The 26,193-nt window shown below is 50.3% G+C and overlaps 2 protein-coding genes across 6 annotated transcripts in view; both read right to left on the reverse strand.

Moving 5' to 3' along the window:
• Positions 1-1,918: 1,918 nt before the first annotated feature.
• SLC27A3 (solute carrier family 27 member 3) lies at positions 1,919-7,044 on the reverse strand. Of its 3 annotated transcripts, none has more exons than XM_036757038.1 (10): positions 6,369-7,044; positions 5,714-5,923; positions 5,046-5,204; positions 4,233-4,357; positions 3,750-3,944; positions 3,534-3,614; positions 3,219-3,448; positions 2,898-2,995; positions 2,603-2,733; positions 1,919-2,114 (listed from the first exon to the last, which is right to left on the reverse strand). In XM_036757038.1, exons 1-10 carry the CDS (start codon positions 7,042-7,044, stop codon positions 1,938-1,940), a joined length of 2,082 nt encoding a protein of 693 aa, XP_036612933.1. In that variant the 3' UTR covers positions 1,919-1,937. The 3 variants fall into 3 exon arrangements, with proteins under 3 accessions (XP_036612933.1, XP_036612934.1, XP_036612935.1); XM_036757039.1 differs by having other exon boundaries at positions 3,219-3,417; positions 3,524-3,614; XM_036757040.1 differs by having other exon boundaries at positions 1,938-2,009.
• A 1,472-nt stretch (positions 7,045-8,516) lies between these two features.
• The window catches only part of INTS3 (integrator complex subunit 3), a 37,798-nt gene continuing 20,121 nt past the window's right edge, over positions 8,517-26,193 (reverse strand). For all 3 annotated transcript variants that reach the window (XM_036755391.1, XM_036755390.1, XM_036755394.1), the window contains exons 8-30: positions 25,939-26,068; positions 24,603-24,700; positions 22,980-23,171; positions 21,805-21,892; positions 21,257-21,336; positions 20,733-20,824; positions 20,246-20,352; positions 19,382-19,501; positions 18,404-18,533; positions 17,997-18,051; positions 17,670-17,773; positions 17,062-17,106; positions 16,715-16,834; positions 16,034-16,187; positions 14,662-14,730; positions 13,599-13,674; positions 13,160-13,273; positions 12,655-12,703; positions 11,081-11,248; positions 10,459-10,559; positions 10,070-10,142; positions 9,707-9,863; positions 8,517-9,541 (exon numbers count right to left, since the gene is read on the reverse strand). In XM_036755391.1, the coding sequence (XP_036611286.1) occupies positions 9,464-9,541; positions 9,707-9,863; positions 10,070-10,142; positions 10,459-10,559; positions 11,081-11,248; positions 12,655-12,703; positions 13,160-13,273; positions 13,599-13,674; positions 14,662-14,730; positions 16,034-16,187; positions 16,715-16,834; positions 17,062-17,106; positions 17,670-17,773; positions 17,997-18,051; positions 18,404-18,533; positions 19,382-19,501; positions 20,246-20,352; positions 20,733-20,824; positions 21,257-21,336; positions 21,805-21,892; positions 22,980-23,171; positions 24,603-24,700; positions 25,939-26,068 (2,400 nt within the window). In that variant the 3' untranslated portion in view covers positions 8,517-9,463. The remainder of the gene's footprint in view (positions 9,542-9,706; positions 9,864-10,069; positions 10,143-10,458; positions 10,560-11,080; positions 11,249-12,654; positions 12,704-13,159; positions 13,274-13,598; positions 13,675-14,661; positions 14,731-16,033; positions 16,188-16,714; positions 16,835-17,061; positions 17,107-17,669; positions 17,774-17,996; positions 18,052-18,403; positions 18,534-19,381; positions 19,502-20,245; positions 20,353-20,732; positions 20,825-21,256; positions 21,337-21,804; positions 21,893-22,979; positions 23,172-24,602; positions 24,701-25,938; positions 26,069-26,193) is intronic.

Below are 26,193 nucleotides of genomic sequence, written 5' to 3' on the forward strand. Positions count from 1 at the left end.
TAGTGATAAACATGAAAAATGCATCAATAAAACATTTTTTAAAATTCACCAAAGGAAAAAAAGTACATAAGCTAGAGAAAAAGACACAATTTGTTACTACAGTGTTAAACTAAAAAAAAATCACAGAATTAGAAGGAACCTCAGTGACCAGGTTGTCCAACCCCCTTATTTACCAGATGAAGAAACCAAAGGAAGTTTGGGAGGTTGTGACACGCCTAAGGTCATACAGTAACTCAGCAGTGGAATTTGAATCCAGATGATCTGGCTATGGCGATACTTTCCTTTCCATTATACTATATTTAAAAAAAATAAAATTATATAACTTCAGTTTCTTATCCTGCAGCATCTTATGCCCTGTTCTTCTTTATGTCTTAAAGTGTTTATTTATGATTAAGTTCACAGTTTTAAAAGTTAATTAATTAAAAAAAATCTTTTTACCCAGGGTCAAAGACCCTCAACTCAACTGACACCTTCCTTGGAGTTATTTCTAGATGTGGCCACTGGGGGGCAGCAGTTTGATGTCTCTGTCCCATGAGCCATTTCCTCCAGGTTTTTATATCCCCCCCCCAGAGATAGGGTTTCCCTCACAACCCTGAAAGCAGAAAAGTTCCCACCTTCAGTGGGGTGGGACGAAGGAATGCACCCAGATAAGCAATCACTGAGAGTTATGAGGATGAGTCACATGGGGTCATCACTGTCAAGCTCTAGTAAATAGTGTTTTCAGGATTCATCTGTAGTTACTCGGGAAGGGGTTCCTGTCCTTGTGGTTAAAGGTAGGCAGAAGTGACTTGGGGGGGTTACTACAAGGGAAGACCTGTGCATACCACAGACAGACAAATAACAAGGCATGTCATAAAGTAGGAAAAGCGTTGGATTTTGTGGATACAAGAAAAAAAGATTTAATGACCCAACAGCTGCAGATTGCCTGAAGAAACTGATCTATGAATGGAGGGTATATTATTGTGCAATAAGGAATGATGAGGGAAGAATTCAGAGAAATGTGGGACGAGGGAATGAATCGATGAAGAGTAAAACAAACAGGGCAGCTAGATGACTTAGTGAATAAAGCGTTGGGCCTGGAGTCAGGAAGACCTTAGTTCAAATCTGGCCTCAGACCCCTACTAGCTGTGTGACCCTGAACAAGTCTTTTAAATGCTGTTTCCCTTAAGTAGGGAAAGGCAAACCACTCCAGTGTCTTTGCCTAGAAAATCTCATGAACAGTGTGGTCCACAGGACCATGAAGATGACTGGGACTGAGTTACACCAAAAACAAGCAGAACCAGGAAATTTTACATGAGTAAAGCATGTAAATGAAAAGATCACTAAAAAGGAAGCCAAACTGAGTAACTGTAAAAACCAGTATTAGTTCTGAATAACTGATAACTGAAACAGATCTCCCGTCCAGTAGAGAGGTATGTGTATGTGTATGTGCGACTACTGAGGCAGAATGTTTCATAGGCTGAAAGTCATCATATTAATTGTTTTTCTTCAGGCTTTTCTTTGGTAAGAAGAGAGGGTCTAATTGTGGGTTGAGGGAGTATTAATATCTAGAAACGGCTGATGTAAAATCAAAGGGCATTAATAAAACGTTTTAATTTTAAAAAAGTCCTGGATGTGGGGCCACAATACGTTGGTTTTGCTTTATTTTAGCTGTATGACCTCAGGCAAATTATTTAATCTCATTGGGCTTAGGTTTTATCTTTAACATGAGGGGGGCTGAATTGGGTAATCTAAAGGTCCAATCTGCATTTAAATTTTATAACACTATTATTGATGGAGAAACAAAGACAGAAAAGCAATCAATTCTCAACTCCATTTATTACAAAATACTGATTAAAAACCCAAAGTAAAAAAAAACCCAAGGCCCTGTCCCCCTTCCCATTTCCTCTTCTCCTTCCTCCACCCCCATCTTCAGCCCTGCCTGTCTAGTGGAGCACTCAGATACGAACTTGTCCAGCCAAGAGGGCATCATACCAGGTAGGTGTGAGTGGCACATAGGCACCTGCTGTCTGGTCCAGTACATAGAGTGGCATATGCACTGTGCTTGGGTTGAAGCCCTCGCCTGCCAGTCGAACTTTCTGCTGTTTGAAGGTCTCTGTGGTGTCCAAAGACTCCTGGAGGAGGAAGGAGAGAAGAGGAACAGTTCAACAAGCTTGATAATAAGTTGATAGTTCCCCAGACTAATCACCATGAAGCTGGGCAACCTGTGCTAGTTAATTCTGCATGTATGTTGATCAGCACCTAACACAAGCACTTGAACACAACAGAAACTTAATAAATATTTGTCAAATTATTACAACTTGGCCTTGAACTAGATTCTGTATACCCAGATATGGGTTCAGGAAGGACTGCCTTAGGCATAGGGAGAGAGGAAGGGATGAGGTGAGGTTGTACAGTGGAAGATGTAGGAACCAGCATGTGTCTGTAGATTTGGGGGTAACAAGAGAAGGCTGAGAGAAGAAAGTTGAGAATGGAGGCCTAGAGAATTTTTCTCAACTCTGTGAGAAAGATGAGATAGAATCCTTTTATGGGAACTAGAATCCTTTTACGGGAACTAGGACCTTTGAGAGGAGTACTAGAAAGGCAGAAGGAGAACCAGTACCTGGATCCGAAGGAATCGAGGCTGAGCATAGGGTGGCAGAAACTCAGCTATGTGGGCATAGAGTCTGTCGAGGTCCAAGGAGTGGGGTGGGCGTAGAACCAAGGCTGCCATGCCCGCTCTTCCTTCTTGCCCTGGGTGGATGGGAGAAGCAGTAGGGTGAGCCATATCATTTGGGAGGAACTACTTAAGGCCTCATAAACTCTGCTCCAAATGCCTTCCTTTAACTCTCACAATACCTGGAATTCATATTTTTTGGTGCCAGACCCACTCTGTGCCTCTCACTCCCCCCACATACCTGGCACAGTGACTCCATAGACATTCACATCCTGAAGAAAATCTAGTGCTCCTAGGACCTTAGCCACTTCAGTTGTGGCCACATTTTCCCCCTTCCACCTACAGAAGAATGGAGAACCAGACATTCAAGAAGGCAAGCTTATCAGAGAATTTTAAGAAGGTAGATTAAACAATCAGGGGTCAAAGGTTAAGGTACCAGACTATTACAGGAATTCGTGGGTCAAGAGGCCCAGGAATTAGGGGATTTTCAGGTTATATTTTAAGGATTTGAGGCTTAAGAGTTGGGTTGGGCTAGAGATCAGGGGCTATACAGGTCAGATACCTGAAAGTGTCCCCAGTACGGTCATGGAAGTGTAGGAAGCCATGGGTATCACAGACCAGCAAATCCCCAGTGTTAAAGAAAACATCACCAGGACGGAAGACATCCTGCAACAGCTTCCCCTGTGCCAGCTCAGGGCTCCCTGCATATCCTAGAAATGGGGCTCCCTGGTTCACTGGAGCCACCATCAGCCCTGCCTCACCTGGGGAGGTCATAGGGGTCAGGTATGGTGGCTACCCAACAAACCCCAATGTGCCTCATCCTGCTTCCAACCCCTCTACTTCCTTCCCCAACTCCCTAGAGCTCACCAGTAGGCACAGGGACACAGAGCCCCTGGTCATCCCGTACTGGTTCCCCTGAAGCCACATCATATCGAATCAAGGAGAAGGGTGAAAATAGCTAGGGGGAAGGGATGACAGACAAGTTGGAATAGAAACTCTCTAGAAGACATTCTCTCATTTCTTCCTACATCCTCCCCACAACCTTTTTCCCTTCCCCCCAACCCAGAGGTCTGTATAGTCCCCCACCCCTTACCTTGTAGAGCCAGGATGACCTCCCCACAGCCCCCGGGTATCCAATGTAGTTGAATGTGGCTACATTGCCTTCTGTTAGACCATATGTCTCCAGTACCCTCAGTGGCCCAAATCGCTGCACGAAACGGTTCCAGATGTCTGGTCGTAGTCCGCTGCCCACTGCCAGACGTACCCCATGGTTACGTTCCCCCTCACTCTGTGATGGGCAAAGGAAAGAGTGTGTATACCCTTGGCCCCATATACTACTCTCACCTTTCTCCTTGGGTGCCTCTGACCCTCTGCACCCCCAACACAACACTATTCAAGTCCAGAGCCTTCCCACTCTTACCCTTCTGATACCTCTCCTTCCCAGCACCAGACCTCCTTTTTCTCCCGAATCTCTATTCTTATTCCAGCCCTATGGTGTCTCCATACCCTTTTTTCCTAAGAACAGAAAGAACCACTCCCTCCCCAGGTCCCAGTGCTCCCCAGTGCCCCGCAGCACCGGCGGCTGGTTGACGAGGTATCGACACAACTCTCCAATGTACTGGAATACTGTCACTCCATGCTCCCGGCAATCCTCCCAGAATTGGCTAGCAGAGAACTTGGTCTTCAGCACCACCGTGGCCCCTAGTCCAGGGAGAAGGTTGGATTAATAAACCATGATTCTCACTTCATTCTGCCTCCCATTCCTTGAAAGCAGAACTTATTCCAAAAGGAACCCACACCCTATCCTAGTTCACTTCTTTCCTCCCTTGGCACTACTGTCCAAATTCTCCCAGTGTCCAAGGTATAGTGGGATTCCTAGAAAAGGAGCTTTGGGGAAGACATTAATGAAGCCTTTCCTTTGCTGAATCTTCTTGGCTGTGGGCAGACCTCTGTCACAGCTCCAGCCAACAATCTTTCCTTCTTCCTACTCTGCATCTGAACTTTCCTACAAAATCTTCCCTAGGTCTTCTCACACAGAGCCTATCCCTTCCTTCTCAGTCCTGTCCCATGTTCCTCTCCTCTGGGAAATGTTTCCAGATGGACTCTACTCTCTGTTGCACGGCTACTAATTCCTCCCTACTTCCTTTGCTTAGACATGTAAAAGCGCTGTCAAGCTGGTTAGTCTTGGTTCTCTGCCTATGTCCTAGGGGTATTATAGTTCTGCCTTCCCAGTCAGTATTCCCTAAGGTCTTAGACTCTATCACCTCACTGTGGATTCAGGTCCTCCCTCCCTTCCCTTGACCAGCACCCAGGATGGAGGGTACATGTACTCAATGGTAGGGAATCAGTAAGGGAAGAAGGGGAACACCCCTCCAAATGAGTAACAGACCAATGCCCAAGCAGCCAACGATGCCCAGCAGAGAGCCTGCCATGTGGTAGAGTGGGAGGGTGAGGTAGATAACATCGTATTGGTGGACGTCACATAGCTGGTAGAACCCCTGGCACTGCAGCACCTTCAGATGACTGATCCGAGCAGCCTTGGGGAGCCCTGAAAGGGAGAAATCCCAAGGGGAATTTGAGCTCCTGACCCTTCTGGAGCAGCTCCAATTTCTGGCTTCCCAGCCATAAAGAGCAAGGCCTAGGAACATCAACAGGAAAGAGGGTGAGAGCTAATGAGGATCCTCCATCCAGAGCCCTGGGACCACCCAGTTCAAACCCCACCCCTTTTTTGATGAGGAAAGAAGCCCAGTTCAAGTTAAGTGACTTGCTCAGTGTCACATAGGTAGTAAGTGTCAGAACAAGAACTGAACTCAGGTCTTCTGACGCCAGGGCCAGAACTTGTTCTAAGGTACAAGTACCTTTGCAGGGTGGGGAGGGGAGGGAGAAGAACCAACCAGTACAAAGATAGGAGAAAAGACAGGCTACTCTCCGGAAGGTTGGTTTGGGGAGCTAGGGAAAGCAGGACCTCATAGCCATCTTTGCTCCTTTCCCAGCTCAGAGAAGCCCAGACCCTGGAAGTCGGGAGGCAGCAGTGAGAGATGGGGGCGGGAGCCTCACCAGTAGTTCCAGAGGTGAAGATGTACAGACAAGTGTCCAGAATGTTTCTGGGAGCTGACAAGTACCCAGGCAGTGGCCCTTCTTCTTCAGCAGCGGCCTGAGCCAGAAGATCACTGAAGCCCTCAGGGTGGGGTCCAGGGCCTGCAGCCCATAATTTTAGCTGCAAGTCTTCTAGATCTGACAGGTCAGGCTCCAGGGATTCCAGGAACTCTGTTTGGGGAGGTTGAAGGGAACAAAAACTCTGATATTTAGGGCTGTGAGGCACTATGGCAGGTCATGTAGTCCAAACTGAGGCCCAGAGGGATGAAGTGATTTGTTTAAGGTTTCACAGCCAATTAGTGGCAGAGCTTTGTTCCTAGCCTATAGCTCACGTGTCCTGACTTTCAAACTCTTTTCAAGCTGTTCTGTACCAGGGCCCCTCGTATCATCCCAGGTGAGAGTGGAAAGCGACAATAACTCCGGGAAAATCCCAGTTCTAGCGCCTTTTTAGGAATCCAAGGGACAGTCCCGCCCCCTTCTGAATTCCAGAGACACATAGCCCCGCCCCTCCCAAACCCGGTAGGTATTGCTGCTTCCCTTTCCGAACCATCAAGTCTCCTCCCAGTCCAGCTCCGAACCCCCAGGTAGAGCCACGCCCACTTACAGCCGCGCTCACCTGGCGCCACAACTAGGGCGCGAGCGCCGCAGCTCCGGAGACAGTGCAGTAGGGGGCCCCGACGAAGGGCGGTGGGCACAAAGGCAGCCTGCAGCCCCGCTTTAGCGAGTCCGAACCAAAGCCACAAGAACTCCGGGGTAGCAGGCAGGAGCAAAGCCACTACCGACCCAGACTCTAGGGAGGCCGAATTCCCTCCTCCGGAGGCAGCTTCATCGCCTTTGCTCGGTGCACGCTCGGCTTCTCTTTTTATTGTGTCCCCTGCACCACTTTTGTATCTTGCACCTTTCTCAGTGATCCCCACCCCGTCCCCTCCGTCCAGGTTAGGGTACTCTTTCCAGCCCCTCGCGCGCAAAAAGGCACGCGCAACTCGGTTACTCTCGCGCTCCGCCTGCGCGTAACTGTAGTGCCTGCCGTGGTGAATGAGGAAGGTGCGCTCGGGACACTCCCGGACCAGCTGCGAGAGGCGCCAGGCCACGCTACAGCCACCCTCGGGGCTCCTCGGGTCCGCTGCAGCTGCGGCAGCTGCTCTGGCTCGCAAGGCCCGCTTGCATCTCAGGGCGCGCACGGTAAAGGCCAAATCTGCTATAAGCCAGCGGAGCCAGGGCCACCGGAGCAGCTTCAGCAGAAGTAGCGGCAGCAGCAGCAGCAGCATGGGTAGCAGGAGGAGCGAGGCCATGGTGTCCCTCCCCAGTCCAGACCGTATGCCTCGCCCTGCCCCAACCCCTCACCGAAAAGTTGGGAATGCGCGAGACCTACACCTCTCCTTCCCGAAAGCGCGCCGGCACTGGCACACGCCCCTTTCCTCCCACCTCCCTATCCTACCTCGTTCCAGCTCCCCAACACCCGGAGTGACAGGGAGCTAGGCCAGGGAAAGAGGGGATGGGGGATAGCGAAGCACTCCCCGCCCACCTCCCCTTTCTATGCTCCGCCCAGGGCGTGCCCCCTCTCAGGGTACGGGCAATCCTGTTCCCCTCCCCAACCTAAATTCTAAACAGCCAGCAATCCCCATTCCGGGAGACGCCCTGGGTTTGGGGTTCTTCCCCTCTCGAGGGATTTGGCATCTGGGGTTTGGTGTTTAGGCGACTTCTTAAGTTTCCCAACCACTTTTGAGGATTGTGCTAGCCACGCACACATTTTGGTCCATCATCCCGCCTCGCTCTGTTCCCCAAAGCGCTGGGGATCCCTGTCCTTCCTTGCCCCCAACCCCCATTCTCTACGCTCAGATTCCTACAAATCTAAGTTCTGTGGCCAGACTCCTCCCAGCTGCCAACATCTGCAGCCCCCAGGCCGGGTGGAGCCTCAATTCAGTAAGTAGGGGAAAGGTGGTGGTGAGCTGGGAGTTAAGACGAGAGAGCACTGAGCAAGTTAGTCTGCTGCCCCTCCCGCCCGGCTGCGAGAATAAAATCCTAACTGGGGCAAACCAGTGGGTGGTTTCCATCCCTGTTCTAATTGGGGCAGAGGAAAACAGAGGAAGGAGAAGAGGCCTAAGGCGAGAAAGCTTTTCAAGGAAAATTAGTCAGTCTTTGGAAGGTGTTTCCAAGTCGGCCCACATTTTCTTAGGTCTCCAGCACTTAGTTGGCGCTCAGTGTAGAATGAACTTAAAAGTGGCCCAGAGGCATTTTATTTCTCTGCCTGGAGATGCCTAAAGGTTTCATCACCTATGGTCAGTGTAGGGAAAGCCAGTGGTTTCTGTAGATTTAGAAAAGGGAGCAAAGGCACCAAGCAGCTTCCTGCTACAATCTTTTAACCAGTAGAAATGACCCAGAGGAAAAGAGAATCACAGGTGGAAGAGACCTCAAGTACAAGACGAATTTTAACAAGGATCCGGTCTATAGCATACTAGCCATCAATACTTGAGCGTCCAACTTTTGCTCCAATAGGAATAAAAAGTAAATAACATAAGAGTCTGTTTTGGTTTCTGAGTGCACATCTCAAAGTCCTACCTAGCATCAACAGTGCCCGACACTCATCCACCCTTTGGATGAGTGTGTAACAAAAGCCCTGAGAAAGTGGGGGGATGAAACAGGACAGAAAAGGGGCTGGAAAGAATGAAGTAGACAGGAAGAAACAGGAAAGCGCAGACCAGAAACCACCTAGTGTAGCTGGGGATCCTCTGGTGGGGGCCAGGGGACAGGTAGGGTCAGCGGCTTTTGTACAAAACAGGTTCCCATTTGTTTTATTGTCATTTAAAAACACCTTTAAAAACACTAATGTCTCTGGCCAAGGGAGGGGGAGGAGGGATAAGAGGAACCAGTGAGGAAAGGGGACCATTCTTCCCCAGTCCTTCCAGAGGCTCCTTAGTTAGCCCCAGGTGGGGCAACATACACACAGAAGCCTCTCTAGTTCTTCAGGCATTTCCACTGGTGGCAGCCTGCCTCATCACACTGATGGGGCGAGGGCCACTTTCCCAGGGGCTGCTAGCTCACCCAAGCCCTGAAGCCTCTCCCTCGGGGCTCCCAGGGCCCTAAAGGAGAGCTGAGAGCATGGCACCCCCCAGGACTCTCCCCCAGCTGACAAAACCTGGGAGTCTTTAGGGGCCAGGACACAGCGTTTGGTGCTCCAGGGTGGCCATATTCACAGAGGAAATACTCATTTCATTCAGACACAAGAGTGGGAAAATCTGCCTGCCTCTAGCACAACATGCTTGAAAAGGGGAACACTCAAGACTCTCCATTTTGGTCTTCTGTCTTTAGGCAGTCACTTTTTTTTTTCTGCTAAAACAGCCTTGCAGGAAGCGGGGACTCTCTCACAACATATCATTGATTTGAGTGGATTATGGCCTCAGCAGGGACCCAGGTGTCCATGTGGGCCAGATGCCCAGCCTGGAGACCCTGGGGGGAGATGGGATAGGACAAGGGGTTGCTACTGTCCTGAGGGGAGGGCAGGCTCTGCAGGGAAGCAAGGGGCAGCAGCTGTTCGGGCTGAACTAGATGAAAAAGCTTCCCCCCCTTTCCCCCAACGTGAAAATTGGGGATAGGGCAGCTATGAACTGACCCCACAAGCTCCTATTAACCTTTGACTCTCCAGCAGGGGAAACGGGGGAAGGCAGCCCTAATAAGTCCTGGGGGATGGGGGGATGGAAGGGCAGGCAGGCCTCAGTCACTGTCTGAGCCCACTGCAGACGATCCCTTCCTTTTCCTCTTGGTAGGCTTGGGTTTTGTGTCCTCTTCCTCCTGGAAAACAATGCAAAGGGACAGGGGAGGGGGGGAGAGGGAAGCTTTGTGAGGCTGGACACCAACAGTGCTGTCCTGTATCCATTCTCGCCTGCGTGCTTCCTTCCACCCCTTCATCCTGGGCAGAGGCCATTGACCTTGCTGGGCAAGAGTGGGGCACCTCACCGAAGCACTGCTGGAGCCCGACTCCTCCTCGGCGTTGGGGGGCTGTGTAGCATTCTTTCGGCTTCGGGGGCTGGACAGGGCAGCCTTTCGACGGCTCTTGGGAGGCTTGGTAGAAGAGTCCTCATATTCCTCAGCCAAGGAGAAGAGATCACTGAACCTGGGAGGGAGATGAAGGGCTCCAGAGTCTACACTGCTCCAGCTCAGCTGCACTCATTTATTGCCTATGTATTCCTCCCCAATCCCTTGCCAATTCTCTCCTCTATCATCTCCTTCCCAACTACATGTCCCTTAGCTAACTGGCAAATTCTACCCAGCACTCCTTGAACCCATTCATCTCCCCTGCCAAAGAGTAAGGAGTCTTACTTCATCTTGTGGGCCTCGTCACAGCTCGCCTGAACATGCTGGAGAGCCTGCAGGATTGGGGTCTGGCTGAAAACTGTAGGGAGCAGACAGTTCAAAATAAGAAAGGAGGAACAACTGATCCTCAGTGCAAAAGATTCCTTATGTTTGTCCCAACCCTCCTTTCTCTCAAATAGGACTGAATGCCAGACTTTCCAGGAGGAACATGGCTCTCTCCCTGCCTATGACCCAACTTAGACAGAAGGGGATAGGAATGGTGATGTTGGGGTGAGCTACAGAAGGGGAGCCTTGTGGACTCTGTGGCCCCCAAGGTGAAGTCTGGGAGGAATCCACAATCTCAGGGGGTAAGGAAAGACTGAAGAGCTGGGGAAAGGTGAAGACAATCAGCGTACAGTTCTGTTTGGTGTTGGTCAGATTGAGACGAAGGTTATCCAAATGCTCCAGGATCTGCTCCAGGGTCAGCTGGGCCAGCTTGCTGCTAGAGCTTCTCAAGCTAGGAGAATGACCAGCAATGACACAGAAAGTTAGTACATCCGAGGAAGCAATAGGTGCTGGGGTGACTATGCTTCTCCCTTAAAACACACAAAAAGGCTTTTGGAGCAAGAAAATGCCATGCAAAGCCCAGGTCTAAGAGGCCCCCCTGGGGGGGAGGGAGCTGGGCAGCTAGATCCCCAGGTGAAAGGAGCTACTCTGTATGCCATGTGACTTCAGACCACTAGAGGTCACCCACAAACCAGGATAGGGGTGGCAGTAAAGAAGGGAACCCTCTACAGGCTTCACAACTGAATTTACAGCTGGAAGAAACTTTGAAGGTCATAGTATGGATGCCATCTGGGTGCCAACTGTTGAGGGTGGTACTGTGGTGGGCACTGACACAGGGCATGGTCCTATGGTCGAGTCTAGCTGGAGGGATATTAGGCCAGGGTGGCCTGGGAAAGTCAGGGTTAGCAGCCTGGGTAGGGGGCTTCTGGAACCCTCCAAGTGAGAAGAGGGTGGTCCTTAAGCTCATCCCACCTTTGCCTCTTTCGGGGGAGGCTGTTGTTCTTGATAAGTAGGGACTTGATGTGCTCGGCGAGCAGCTCATCATGCTTGATGCACCAGTGTCTGAGGATGCTGGTGGTGAACTGGTCGTCTGGGTGGCAGGGCCGACTCAGAACCATCTTTACCATCTCCTCACTAGGCCTGAGGGAGGCAAGCAGGTGGGGGGGGTGTCAGAAGACACTCCTAGGAAGCACTAGTTCATTCCCAAACCTCTGCTCTCTCCTTAGTCATCCTCCCATTTTCCCTTCAAGAGTCATGATACAGTGGAATAAACCTTGGTCTTGGGAGTCAGAAGCCATGGGTTTGTTGAATACTGGCTCTTATACTTACTAGCTATATGACCCTGAACAAATCACTTTGAATCTCAATTTTCTCATCTGTAAAACAGAGGCAATAACTGTGGGATCATGGGATCTTCGAGTTGGAAGGGACCTTTGAGATCATCTAATCCAGTCATTCACTTTTTAGTTAAGGAAGGTGAGCCTCAGAAAGGTTAAGAACCTTGGCCCCGAGTCCCACAGACAGGTCGAAGGCCTGATCTTCTGACTCCACCCTCAGGTTCTCTCCACTACATCACACTCCCCTGGCTCCACCACGGGAAGCATGCTTTCCCATTCTCAGCCCCCTTCAACACCGGATCCTCTGGGGCTTTGCCTGTGGGAACAGCCCTGTGGACGTTGAGATTCCCAGTCACCATGTGTGGGTGGAGACTCAGAACGGGGCACAAGAACGCCTTCTCTAAATGAGCAGAACCAGGGGAGTGACTAGCAGGAAGACTGACGGTAAGATAACACCCCCCCAGAGCCATCCCTGGGATCTTACTGCCCGCTACACTAAGGAAGGGGGCGGGGAAGGGGAGAAGAGCATCCTCATTTTGCACCTGAGGCCATTTCCTTCAGAACTCTCTGTACCTTCTCTTCTCTCTGTGTAGAGGAAAGAGAAGGTGGAAGGAAGGAAGGAAATACCGATTACAACTGCTGCCCCTTTATCTGACTCCTGAGGCGGTGGCTCGAGGCTGGTTAGAGGAGCCTCTGTGACCTGAGGGGAGAACTTCGACAAGGCTCCTGCCCTCCTGTGTGCACAAGGAGGATGCTGGGCATAGGGAGTTGTAAAGGTATTTGGGAGGGAGTGAGACAAGGAGCACAGGAGGCAGTGATGTAGAATGACACTTGGTTCTGACCCTTCTTCCCCTTGGATTAGCCATATGGCAGGGAGACAGAGAGAGGGGAAGCCACCGATGATTAGAACTGCTGTGGTAGCAGGAAACAGGGATGTCCGGTCTCCACCTCCCAGGGCAGCCTGTGGTGGGCAGGGGACTAGAGAAGAGAGGAAACTAGAGTCCCAAGGGAGCTTGCCTGTTTATAAGCCATCTTGGGGGAGGGGAGAAAAACAGTCACCCCTAACAGATGAAGGACATAAACATGCCAAAAGAACTGAACAGAAACCCCTCCTTTAATCACTATTCCCCATAGTATTACTAAGACAGAGATGAAACAGGTATCCCAGAGATACAGATAGAGAATGGAATTTGGGGGTAGGAAGCTCACTTCTCTCTCCGGAGCTGAAGCAGCAGGCAGGATAGAGCCTCGGGGTGTTCTGTAGAAGAAAAGTTAGATATTGGTAGAAGAATTAGGGACAGGGGAAAGAGTAACAGGGAGGAATATATTCATCTCAAAATAAGTGTGTCCAACAATAGTGACTCGGAAAAAGTAGGGGAGCTCTTAGAAAGGAAAAAAAATACCTGCTCTACCCCATTCCATTTTCAAATAAGTCAACTTGGGCTCTTGGCCTCTATTTGGACAACTGCTCCACTGCATCCCCCCTCCACCACAATCTAGCCATCCCAGTCCTCAGGAAAAGTGAGTCACCTGAGAAGTAAAGGGGTATTTGGAACTGAGGGGAGAGGAGGGGGGGCCCTTAGGGGAAAGGAAATAGCCACACCCCAAGCCCCTGAAAGTGTCATACAATATTCCAAGCCCTGAGGATGTGTCTGGATCATTCTATTTCCACTCTCTTCTTCTCAGGCTCTAGTCTCTTTACCCCTGTACTCACCCTTATATTTGAGATGCTGCAGAATGGGGATGATGGTCTCCAAGGGGATGTTATGAGCCAAGAAGAGCTGCCAGGCACAGTACTGCTCAAAGGTTTCCCAGTCTAGGCTCTGGACTGGACAAAGGTAGAAGAGAGTGTGTGCGTGTATGCACGTGCAAGTGCGTGTACGTGTGGGTGTCTGGGTGCACGCGCATGTGTGGTATTTCCCCTTTGATCACAATCCACTAACTGGAAAGACAAGGCTTAGAGTCATGTTAAACTGACTGCTTGTATTCCCTAAAACTTTTACTTCCCAAGCTCCTCCTATGTTGTGCAGCAGTAAGAGAGCTGGTGACAAGCCTAAAGCAGAAGTAAATGCCCTTTCCCAATGTCGAATTGCCATCCTGCCCCAACCCCAAGTCTCTGCTCCCAGAGACACTCGGCAGGCGTGGCCACTTACTGAGGATGTTGAGGACAGAGTCCTTTCGAAACATGACCAGGTTCCCCATCATCACGTGGCAGACCAACTCCTGTAGCTGGGTGGGTAGGGGTGGGCGTGATGGTAGAAACAAGGGGCATCATTAGCATCAGTCTCACTAGGGAAGGGAGGGGAGGAGGGCTCAAAGAGGAGGTACGCATAAACTGTATATGGCAAGACAATCCCAAATATGGTAGGAGTATGTTTAGAAAGGTGATTCGAGGAAAGGTGGGAGAAAGGAACTGTTCCTGAGGCCCCCTGCTACTATCACCCTCTTAGAACAGCAGAACTGGGTGGGTGACATTACTGTACCAATAAGTATATGGTTGAGAGAAGGAAGAAGGGTTATTCTATAGTAATGTGGTCCCCTTATTTTGGCCTATGACTAGCCAGGTGTGGCCACCTACTAAGGATGCTGAAAACAAAATGCTTGGGAAACATGACCCACAAACAGCCCCATTAATGGGAATGGGAAGCTCACCCTTGGGAAACCCAGCTCTTGGAACTATCTATGGCTAATGCGGGCTCATGTCGGGGCCAGCACAGAAGAATGGAGTGGTACAGTGCCAAGTAGACAGAAAGGAAGAATGGCCCAGGAGGGGCTAGCTCAGAGATGGAGCATTAGTCCAAGTATCCTGGACATCTTATGCCTCTTTGTGACCTTAGGGTACACGAAGGGATAAAAGGGACGATGACTAACTTTCTCCAATCCAACCCCAACTGGGAGAGGCAAAACCACTGAAACAGTTCCAGGACCCTTCACTAAGAGAGGGAGGATGGAGGCATCAGAGGACGCTGACAGGAGAGTGCTGCTGAGACTTCTTGGCCTTCTCCTCCTCACCTCCTCCTGGCTCCATTCTCAGTATCCTCAACACAGAAGCCTCCAGCACCCCAACTCTACTTTATTAGCACTCCCAAAGGGGAGGGGAAATGCTGCTGTGCGTATACGTGCAAGGGCATGTGTCTATCTGAACGCATTCCCCAGAGCTGGACAGAAGAGAAGCCTAGCATTTCACCCCAGGGACGTCAGGAAAACCATACTTACTTGGGCTGAGTCAATCACAGCCACGATCATGTTGAGGAGCTCCCCGCTCCTCAAGGTTTCATCCGGAAACTGGGAAAAAGAAGAAGAGTCAGTCAGGTGTCCAGAGATGTTCCCTCTCCCATTCTTCATGCTGGTACTAACAGTTTGGTGCAAACATTCCCGATAATGGCGCTCTCATCCTGGGAGATCTCAACCTTTGGAATCACTGTGAGGATGGAGAGGCCAGGTGGATGGGTGAGGGAGACATGAAGCTAGGGGAGTGAGGGGGTGGGAGAAAGAATATCCTTACTTAGGGTCTTTCTGTGTAGGTCTAGGGGAAAGAGGAACAGATATATCCCTTCTCTAGAAAGAAGCAAAGTTGGGGGCAGAGGCAATTCAAATTTTGACCCTGTTTTCCCTTCATTTCCAAAGCAGGGAAGAAAGGTGGGGAGCAGGTTGGAACAGGGTAGGCAAGGATCCTTGTGTCTGGAAGAAGGGTGTGATCCATCTGGGTCTCTGGATCCCTCTCCACCCTCTTATTCTTGGCTGAGCTTACTATTCCACTTGTTGTCCCCACACCCTATGCCCTTTTCTCTGTTCCAGGGAACTTTCACCAAGAACCAACACTTTCTCCCATAGACTGTGCATGAGTCCAGAGGCTTCCTAGTTTACTGGGGGCACAGAGCCAATGGAAGTATGCTAGAAAAATGTGACTCCTACATCAAGGCTCATAACTCATGGATTGGCAGCTCTGTCCACCCGTGGGGTGGGAAGGCATGCAATGGGATGGGATCCAAGAGTGAGGCCTAGGACAGGATCAAAGAAGAAAACCATGCAAACTCCTGACTCTATTCTTCTTCTTCTTCTTTTTTTTTTTTGCAGGGGGGAAGGCAAGGCAATTGGGGTTAAGTGACTTGCCCAAGGTCACACAGCTGGTAAGTGTGTCAAGTGACTAAGGCTGGATTTGAACTCAGGTCCTCCTGACTTCAGGGCCGGTGCTCTTCTCACTGTGCCACCTAGCTGCCCCAAAAACTCCTGACTCTAGAAAGGTAGCAGGGGAAAAGGCTGGGAGACGAGAACCCTGGGCCTGACATTTCTATCATTGGTAACCTAAGATACTACTTACTCCCCGCTACTTCCTGTACCTACTGCTAGTAAACTGTAGGTGTATACATAAGGCACAGATGCCATTTGTGGAGACAGAGGGCGGGGGTATTTGTGATGCAGTTCCCAGGGGACGTAGGGGAGAAGAGAATGGATCTGTGCATAGCCCTCTAGGACAGTAGAAGGATAAGAAAAGGGCAGAGAAAAACCAAAAGGAGAGCCAAGGGGCATGAAAACCCCAAACCCCAATTCTCCTGAACTGGGAGGTTCTGGGCCATGGGAGCTGTACCTCCGTGTAGATGGAAGGAGTGAGGTGGCACAGCAGCCTAACATCATCCTCCTGACAGGCCTTCATGTCCATCATCAGGCAGGTGTGAAGATCACCCAACTGCGTGGCCTGCGCAAATGACTCATAGAGGTTCATCTTCCCTGCAGCCGCTTTACTGTAAAACCAACTGGGATTGAGCCATGTGACGCTTGCCAAAACCCCACCCCAGAATCCCAGCCATTCCTGATCCAGCTGGTCAGAAAAGTCATCCAACAATGGCCTAGCGCATTTTTCCCTCCCTCGAAGCTTGCCCCACCGCCACTCTCAGTCCCCTCTGAATTGATGTCCTTGATCCCCACTGTGCTCATATCTCTGTCTTCTGTCTGTGCCTGTCCTCCCTTTCTCAGCCTGGAAGCTGCCAAGGGCAGGAAGTGAGTCCCTGCCCCCAGCATCTTCCCCAGGACGGAGCTCGGAACACAATCGATGAAACCGACTGACTAGGGTCAAGGATAGAGGAAAGAGGACTCAGGGACTCAGGTCAAAGCTCTTTGGTCTTTTATCCTCCTCCCTCCTGCCCACCCACCATCCCATTCTAGATCATGATGGAGGAGAAAGTAAGACAAGTAACAGGGATCTGGACTATGGGGCTATGGGTGAAGCCCCTTCAGGTTATTTTTTCACCTCCCCCCTTCCCCCGCACACCTGGCCCTCAGGTAGTACAGCAGGTGGTACCCAATCTTGGGCTGTTTCTGGTAGAGCTCAGACAGGAGATCCAGGAGCAGAGAGAAGCTGCTATTATCCTCCTGCATCTGGCATAAGTTCCTAGTGGGAAGGAGGGAGGTCAGTCTGTGGCGAATAACCCTTACCGAGGGTCTCCTGGGAGGCAGTCTTCGGGGGAACATGGGAAATCCCTTCTGGCCCGTTCCTTGGTCCCTCCCCACAAGGATCTAATCACTCCAGTGCTGAGGCAAGAGCCCACTTGGCCAAGAAATGTTGTGGTGGGGTGAGAGAACCAGGGAGATGGAGGGTTCCCCAAACTGGAAACTTACCTAAATATTAGGTAAAGGGGCTTCCCCACGGATTCTTCCAGAGACCTAGAGCAGTGGGATTAGGGGTCAGAGAAGGGGAGGGGAGTAAAGGAGGATAAGAACATCCCACTTGCTCCTCCCCCAAGCCAGCAATGGCAGATTGTGAGGAAATTTTACCCAGGACCAGGTTTCTGGTCCCACTTCTCTTTCCTCCTGGAATTTCACTCACCAGGATTCAAAATCTCCTGGGGAAGGGAGGAGAGAGCAACTTCTATGAAGGGATCTAGGAAAGATACCACTACAACCCTTCAAAGCAAAGCTACCAGCCTTCTCAGGGTAGGAGTCAAAGGTAGACCTACTGAAGTCAGGCTCAAACAGCTGTTTTGGCTTCACCCAACAAAAATCTGGGGCAAGGAAGATTGGAATAAGACTTTGGTCTGTTTTTCCCTAACACTGTGCTGGGTACTTGAAAGTAATGCTTTTTGATTAGCCAAATTAGATGCACAACCAACACATTTTCCTCCCAACTCCACAGTGAGAATGCTTCTGGTAAGAGGTTCATAAGTTCAATGCCTCCATATGCCTACAGAAGGAAGGAATGTTCCTTATGGACTGGCCCGCTAACTTACTCCTCAGTGACCTCTTCGGGCAGCACCTCTCCTCGGAAGTGGGCCTTGAAGAGCTCCTGGAGGCAGGAGGCCAGCACAGACAGCTGCTCTGAGTCAAAGTCTTCCTGAGGGAGAAACAAGGGAGGAAGGTGTCACCACCACACCACCTCTCACCTGCTCTACAGCCCTAAAATAATGCTAGAGGCCCCTGACTCCAAAGAAAGGGGAATATCCTGCATGTGGGATGAAAGCAGGGGGTGAGGGTGGTTCTAGAGAACAGACTTTGTTGAGGCCTACCAGGCTGAGAAGGGGCCCGAACTCCCCTTGGGGATGAGAGTAACTACTTACCTCCAGAACTTGGTCCACGATTTCCTGCATGACTTCACATTGGGCCTCTGTGTCACTATAGTACAGAAATAAGAGGAAACCCCAGGGACGTGAGAGATGGAGGGAAGGGCTACACAGAGAAATGCATATACACAGATACACATAGAAGCCAAAATAGTTTTCTACGTAAAAGCTGGGGTGCAGAGGGCTGGGGTGAGGGAGATCCATGCCTCACAGCCTCACTCAGTCCATTGTCAATCATAAAGGGTTCCTTCTCTTGAAGAAACTTCATACAATGAAGGGAAAGCCTAGTGACTGAGATCCTTAACTCCCAAATACCACCTGTCACTAGACTGCAGATGGTACCACCAACAGGGCACTGTGCATCATGACATCCACCCCCTGGGCTGCCCCTGAGAGTCACCCACCTCCCCTTCTGCAGGAGGAGTACTTTGTCCTTCAGAGACTCATCCAGCTGATCCAGGTAAGGGGTGATGTCAATTGGCTCCTCCACTACTGCCTCTTTGATGGGGTGGAAGCGAAATTCTCTCTTCTTGCCTGGTGGGGGAAAAATCCTTTAAGACCTAAGTACTGACCACAAAGGCGGAAGGGAAATCCTAGAGACAACTACTTCCTGACTTCTGTCCTGCCCATTACCTGTCCTCAGTTTAAACCCTATTCCTTTGTGATTGTCAAGAGTGTTTTTGTAAATGATCTCCCTTCCTCCTGTCTGCACTCTCCAAACAAGTCTGACTGGGTAACTCTCATACTCCCTCTAGCTTCCAGTTTGGTTTTTAGCCTCCAGCCCACCCTTCTGGTCTCACTGCACATCCCTCCCCTCATACATCAGGCTCCAGCCAAACTGCCTTCTTGCTAGTCCACACCAGTCACTCTCCATCTGGGTCTCTGCCCTGGAATGAAGCCTCTCCTTCCATCTGGCAGAAGTTTCCTTTAAAGTTTCCCATCAACTCCCTTCCAGATGTCTGTCCTGATGTCCCTTCTCCCCACCCCCTCTGCTAATACTCTCTTCCCAGAGTTTACTGTGTACATATATTTTGTACTTCCTTTTCAATGGACATGCTATTTCCCTCCAATAATGTAAAACACTTGAGGTCAGGCTGCTATTCTCTTTTTGTCTCTGTATCCCCAGAGCCCAGTACATAGGAGGTGCTGAAAATAAGCACTTAGGAAGGATTCAGAACTCTCTGCCTGGGGGTTCTGCCTCCTCTAAACTTCCTGAGTGGGAACCATGGCTCCTCTTTGTGCTGCATCTCTCCACAGGGCCCAGCACTCTTGGCACTGTGGGCTCTTAGGCAGTAAGAACAGTGATGAGAGAGGAGAGTCAGTGGGGTCATTCCCAATGGCTAATTCTCTTACGAAGAAGAGCAAACATCGCTGACTCCCACCTTTGCTGTTGAGGTCCTCCTCATCATCACTGAAGGCCGCTTCGGCATTGTCATAGCAGTTGTCATCCTTGTCTGACATGTGATTATCCATCTCCATGGAAATCGGCTCTTCAATTTTAACTTGGGGGTGGGAAACAAAAAGTGCCTCAAGAATCTTTAAGGCATTCTGGAGACCTTAGTGGGCTCCCTGCCCTCCACAACTCCTCAGGGTCAGTAGAAGGGATGGCCCGTTCTGAGCAAACAGGCTGCAATTCTCTTTGAGAAAATACTTTATTTTATTGATCTGATCGGGGCCCAGGGCAGATGATACAAGTCAAGATGGGTGACAAGAGATTTTGCCAGGAAAAAGGCAAGTATGGAACAAGATATTAGGTGTCTGGCTCAGGCTTTGCTAGGAGACCCTTCAGTGTAAAGAAGCAGGAAGCATGAAACAGGTGAGAGACAGAATGGGCACGCTTCCTTGGTGCATGTCTTTACCCAAAAAGATGAGGGGCAGATCTGAGATCAGGCTCTCAGACTCCCCATTCTCCTACTGCCAGGGTCAAGGAGGGAAACCAAGCAGACACAGACACACTTCAGTCCTTAGTGAGGGATAATGTGCACACACAGTGGACAGAAATTCAACAGGGAAAAGACAAGGGGATACAGAAAGAAGAACTGAAAGAAAGCAAAACAGCAAGATGGATAAAGAAAGGGGAGAAAGAAAGAGGGATGGAAGAAAAACGATGAAGGTATGGGCAAAGAACCCAATCCAAACAGAAAGCAGAGTATCTCTAGAAGAGAAATCTGGATAATCTGGCTTTTCTCTTTTTTTGGAGGTAGGAGGTGGGGAGGGCAGAGTGCCTGCAGGGGGGATGGCCATACCTTCCACAGGTGGGGAGGGTGAGCTGCAAAACTCAGGAAACTTCTCTCGCAACATAGCACGAAGCTCCTTATCCAGCTTAGGGTTATCAAACAGGGGAGCCAAGTGCCTGATGGGACAGGAGTGAAGATGAGCAGATCAAGAGGGCTCTTTATCCACCCCTCAAAAAACAAACCAAAAAACCCACCCCCAAACCACACATTAAACTGTGTGGTTTAATTAAACTCTTGGCCCAGGAGGGTACACCCTGATAACCAGAGAGGAAGGAGAGCAGAGCGGGTAATGGGCTCAGCAGTGCAAGGAAGGAAAGTCTCCACTGTCTACACTGCCACAGGGTGGTGTAAGACGGCTGCAGCAGCAACACCCAGCTCTTCTTCTACAGGGCTCTGGCAGCGAGGGCATGTTCTCAGCATCCTGCTGCTGACCTGAGGTAGAGGACAGTAACTGCCCTCCCATACCAATTCCCAATTCTGTCCCCAAGTCTCTTACGCCAGGACCCGCTTCTCCACAATGTGATTGAGAGAAGAGAAGACACCCTGTCGGACATGGCCTTCCAGTGGGGGGTAGAAGTTGGGAATGATCTAGTTGAAAGAACAGAGTGGAAAGAACTTAAGTGCAGACTGTCGAGGGTCCTCTTCCAGCTCTGCCCTGCGCCCCAAGAGAACGGGATGGAGCACCCAGGGGCCCTTCTTTTCAGGGGCAGTTCTTGCTGACCCAGACTTTTGACATCCAGGGTTATGGGGAAATGTAGCTATGGAAAGCAAAGGAGAATCCTGGCCAAGCTGCTGCGGAGCAGCCAGAACGGGGAAGCTCCCAATTTGGGGTGGCCCCTTCAACATGGGGTTGAGAAAAGCCAACCGAGGAACAGGAGGACATCTGTTTGGGGAGAGGGCTCAATCATCCTGGGAAGAAAACCCCAGAGCCCCTCCTTGTCAGAGAGCTAAGGGGGCCCTGGAAGAGACAGGATCAGAAAGGCGAGAACGTTCTTTCTCTCTTTCTCACCGCTTCCTTACCCGGCACATGAAGTCCAGGAGTGTGGCAGTGATGGCTGGGTGGGGCTTCATGGAGTGATGCATGACCAAAATGGCTGGTTCTAGAGAGTCAGGGGGAAAAAAGGGTCCCAACCCCACAGCCCCCAGTCAGTGCCTACTGCTCTCTCCTCAAAATGAGATAGCAACAAATTTCTCAAACTCATGCCCACTATTGGAGGAACTGAAGTTTCACAAAGGCAGGTCCCAAGTCCCCCCAGTTCCTCAAACTTCACTCCAGTTCCCTCCCCCTCTTCCTAGCATATGAAATGGGGTGGGATGGGAGCAGGAAAGTTGTTTTTGGCTCAGCGTTTTTCCTCTTTACTCTCCCTACCTAGGACTGAGGTCTGAGGCAGTTTTGGAGAGATGGAGCAGGGAAGAAGGTGGGATATGACAATTCGCCTGGATCTAAGGCATTCACAATGGGTCAAGGGAGAGTTGATAAGGGACAAGGAACTGGGAATCGTTCTTAGAGAAGCTGTCTGTTCTTCTCCCCAACCCCCCAATGCATGCTAAGATAACACGGCACATACCTATGTTCATGATGCTGTCCTTGTCTGGACTAAAGAAGAGCCAGTCGTAAAACAGAGCCAGTTTGGCATTGGAGGCAGCAACATTGGACTGGAGGAGAGAATGGGGAGAGCCTGACTCCCTCTTCTCCCCACCTCCAGTAAGTAACAGGATGTCTAGGATTGGGGCCCAGATCCCACGATATGAGTAAATTGAAGAGAGCCCCTCCACATGCGTGTGGACAAGGACATGCCTAGGCATATGTGCAGTAATACACGGGTGTCTGTGGCCCTGCCGTCCTTGGGATCTCTCTGCTTCAGGGAGCTGAGGACCGTATGCCCTGTAGCAAGCTCGCCCTACCCCCTGATTCTCCAGCAGAGCCTCAGCAGTGAAAGGAAGGGCAGCTGGAACTCAGAGCTCGCCCAGGGCTATGTGAACACTTTGTGCTTCCTTCGATGGATTCTCCCAGTCATGCTCTACACCTCCAAGCCTCCTGCTCCCAAGTGGGGCTGTCTTTGGGGGAGGCCTGACCAAGAGAAGTGACCGCTCTCACGAAGGAAGTGGGGACGTCTTGTCAAAAAGGGTTAGTGAAGAAGGGAGTACCAATAAGATCAGCATGAACCTATCCTTACATCAAGAGACTCAGGGGGGAAGCTGAGAAGGAGATGACCCCAGGAGGGACACCTTGTGCTTGGGGAAAGGGAGGACAGCGGAGATGAGGCTAGAGTCTGGAGAAGGTGACTTCTACATCGGATACAAGAGGAAGCCTAAGGGAACAAGCACGAAGTGAATCAGGGAACTCAACTGGAGAAAAATCCTCAGGAGGGACTGTGGGAGAGTGGCAGAAGGGGAAGCTGGGACGTTCTGCTCCCAAATGTGTCTGAAAAGGGCAAAGGCAAGCAAATGTTCAGAGTGACGGAGGGTATAAAAGACTGAGGGATTAGAGTCAGAGGAAGGGCCAACAGGGACAAAGGAAGGAACAAAGAACAGAGAGGAAGAATTTGGGAGCGTGAAGAGGACCAAAGGACAGAGGAAGGGTCAAAGGAACCAAGACTGACACGTGAAGCTTAAAAAGCTATGGGATATTTTGGCCAATAAGCTGAGGACTCTGGAGCACAAAGTTAAAGGGCCCTGGGACACTCACCTTTACCAACCTTGGCTCTCCCACACCAATCCCAGCCCCCTCCAAGCTCCTCACCGTGCACGTGGTCAGGAGCCAGCCGATGATGGCCCAACGAGGCAAAATATCTGAGCTCAGCACTTCATTGGAAGGGTGAACCACTCCACAGATGTAGCGAATAAGATCACAACGCAGAGACTGACTGTCTGGGGTGGATAGATATTGCCGCTGGAACCAATCCTGATATCGCTTTTGTTGACCAAACCGTACCTAGAGAGGGAGAAGAGGAAACTAGGACATACAGCGCAGGGCAGAGTTCATGGGGTAAGGATGGGCAGATCAAATCAGGATATGCTCAGGGCCTGCTCCAAACAGCTATCTTTTACAACTTCTTAATTCATCACACTGTCCTTGAAATCCTTCCTCCTTTTGAGGCTAATGAGTTACACCTTGAGGGGTTCTCTAGTCTCACTCTAAATGCCAATGATGTACTTATCCTTCCTTGCCTTCAACCTGACAGTACATTTATCACTTATTATGATTCAGGCACCATGATGAAGCACTGCTTGGGAAGCACAGAGTAGAACAAAAATCACTGGAGTTAGTCAAAAGATCTGGGTTTGAGTCCTCTCTGTCCCAGTGGTGGGACTGGAGATGCCGCGTGAAGATCAACTGAAGGACCTGGGGATGTCTAGCCTGAAAGAGAACACTTGGGAGGGAGGGTGGGACACTGTCTTCAAGCAGCTAAAGGGCAGCGGTAGGAAGAGCTCAGACAGTTCTGTCCAGCTTCAGGGGAAAAGAGCCAGGGGCTTTAATGGGGATGAATAGAGAAAGGAAGACTTGGGAGGGGTAGCCACAGCAGGCACTCCTGTTCAGGCAGGAGCTGGCCTGAGTGGATGTTGAAATACATTCCAATTCAGATTTTGTGGGTGATCTTGGAAAGTCACAGAACTTTTCTGGGCCTCAGTTCCCTCATCTGGAAAATAAGGGTAACGGTATTTGCACTGCCTACCTCCCACCATGCTCGGGAGGACTGTGGATGTGTAAAGCTTTGAAATTATAGTGTTCTAGAAATGTGAATGCTTGCTGCATTGCCGAGGCATCCACTTAACACTTAGAAATCTATTCTTTATGACTCTCAGCTACTCCTTTGTCACAAAGGTCACTTTCTTTGATTTGCCTGTGTCAACACTGGGGGCATATTCAACAGTAGCCAAGATTTCTTCTTATCCTGTGTTGAGTATAGCACTGTATAGGTGATGAGGTACAATGCTCAGATATCTATGGCATCCCCCAAATGACGGGTAAACCCATCAATCACCCCTGCCCCACCCCCAACACCTTACACCCTAAATGGTGCATAAAACTCAAAAAGTTCTCTTCTTCTTGCTCCTATCTATAGGGAAAAAGGGTCCCCAAAAAGAAAGTAGAATGGAGGAAAAGAAGGAAAAGTAGGGTCCCTGATGGCTTCAATCACTGGAATTGGCTACATCTCTGTGGAATTCCTCTTGAAAACTCACAATTATCTGGGCAATCTAAAGTGCCTCAGTATCAGGCCTTGCCACCTCTTCCCCAGGTGACCCTTCCCCCCTCTAACCAGGACCTCTGTGCCCCACATTCCAGGCCATGCCAGAGCCTGACAGTTGCCTCATAAAAGAGGGTAGGGAGGGCCAGGGCCTCTTCCAGAACAGTTCAATGTACCCGAGATGTCATGAAGAGGAGTTTGGTCTCCATGTCCGGGGTGAGGCGGCAGGCCAGGAATTTTCTGGATGTTCTTGACTGGAGGAGCTGTAGGACACCTGCACCAAAAGAAGCAAACACATATATGAAGGCCTAAGGGAATGGAAGGAAAACTGGTTTGCCTGGGCCAGGGCCCCAAAGCAAGCTGCCTTGCTATTAAGGAAGATTTAGCCTAGAGAATGGACCGAGTAAGCACTCTGTGCTCCCTTTGAAGGATTCTCCCAGTCATGCTACACCCCCACTCCTCCTGTCACTAAGCAAAGGCTGTCTTTGAATGAAGCAAAGTCAGCACATTCCTTAGGGCCAAGCAAAGTGTCAACTCCAAGGAGAAGAATGGGGGTGGGGTGGGGTGGAGAGGGGAGGTCAGGAACTTGTATTTGGGGGGACCTTGGCCAACATCTACGTATCATCATGCACTGGAAGGAAACTTCCCCAAACACATACTAGCACTTTCTCTCTCCAGCCCTTCTGTAGCCCAGTCTGAGGCCTTGTGGGGAGATCAGAGATCAGATAACTCCCTCTTTCCTCTTGGAGGGTCAGCTCCCAGTGCAGGTCTAACAGCACTGGACATTTAGGATTAAGGATTTATTTGGCCTGTACCGATGCTCCTGCCTCTTATAATTTCCTAGGTCTCAGAATGCTGGCCTAATATAAGACAGGGGAGAAGGAAATTATCAACTAAAGTCCAAGCCCTATTTGGCTCTATTTATTGCTCAGGGAGTAAAACTGGGACCATGGAGACTGGAAGGGGAAGGGGACAAGGCTAGGTCCATGACTGATCTGGGAGAAGCAAACAGAGTCTCTTCCTCTCCCCAAAGAGACTGCTGGGCAGGCTGGGCCCCTGGGACTGGAGACAATATTGCTGAAAGTGAGGGGGCCTCCTCCCCTTGAAGGCCTTGCCAAGACAAGCCCCTCCACTGACTCAGTCTCACGTGCTGACCTCCAAACTCCTCTGACGGCCAGAGAAGGAATCTGGGAACCAGCCAGCAGCTCACCACCCGAGCCAAAGATTTGCTGGGAAAGGAGTAATTACAGTTCTCTGCCCTACCTTTTTCCCTTGGCAAAATTAGCAACTAGCACCTCTAGACCCTTAGCTTAGGAGTGTCACTCCCTGCTCCCCCTCATCCCCATCCACATGGGGCTCTACAACTTGCTTGCTCTGAGTTGCCTATGTCTCTGTCAGAGTTCTCCCACCCATCAACCTCACTGCTTCTCTACCGCAACTTCTCTATTTTTTACCAATGGGTTCCTCAATTTCTCCATCTCTCCCTGAGAGCATGTCCCACTTGCTATTTACCTGTGAACTGGGGGCTCAAGGCTTGAGGGTTATGGACAATATCTTTCCATAGCAGCTCAAACTCTGGTATCCTAGCAACGTTCTGCAGCAGGCGCACCAGGTCCCGGCCAATCATGAAGCAGTCCATGAACTTGGGGGAAAGGAAAAAGGGGGCAGGGGAGAGAATACAGATTGTTTACCTGCTAGAGGGAAGAAGGAACAGCATGTTCCAGGGAGGAAAAGAGGAAGGGAGGGTAGTAAAGTTGGATGATTCCT

This window comes from Trichosurus vulpecula, chromosome 4 (genome assembly GCF_011100635.1).
Source record: "Trichosurus vulpecula isolate mTriVul1 chromosome 4, mTriVul1.pri, whole genome shotgun sequence".
Lineage (NCBI taxonomy): Eukaryota > Metazoa > Chordata > Mammalia > Diprotodontia > Phalangeridae > Trichosurus > Trichosurus vulpecula.

What these genes read in the sequence shown, in the direction of transcription:
- SLC27A3 (XM_036757038.1), bottom strand. Translation starts at nt 7,044, where the DNA reads ATGGCCTCGCTCCTCCTGCTACCCATGCTGCTGCTGCTGCTGCCGCTA. An exon ending in CGTACTGGGGACACTTTCAG is followed by an intron (nt 2,996 to 3,218) that starts GTATCTGACCTG and finishes ATTCTTCTGTAG; the next exon opens with GTGGAAGGGGGAAAATGTGG. An exon ending in CTCGATTCCTTCGGATCCAG is followed by an intron (nt 2,115 to 2,602) that starts GTACTGGTTCTC and finishes TTCCTCCTCCAG; the next exon opens with GAGTCTTTGGACACCACAGA.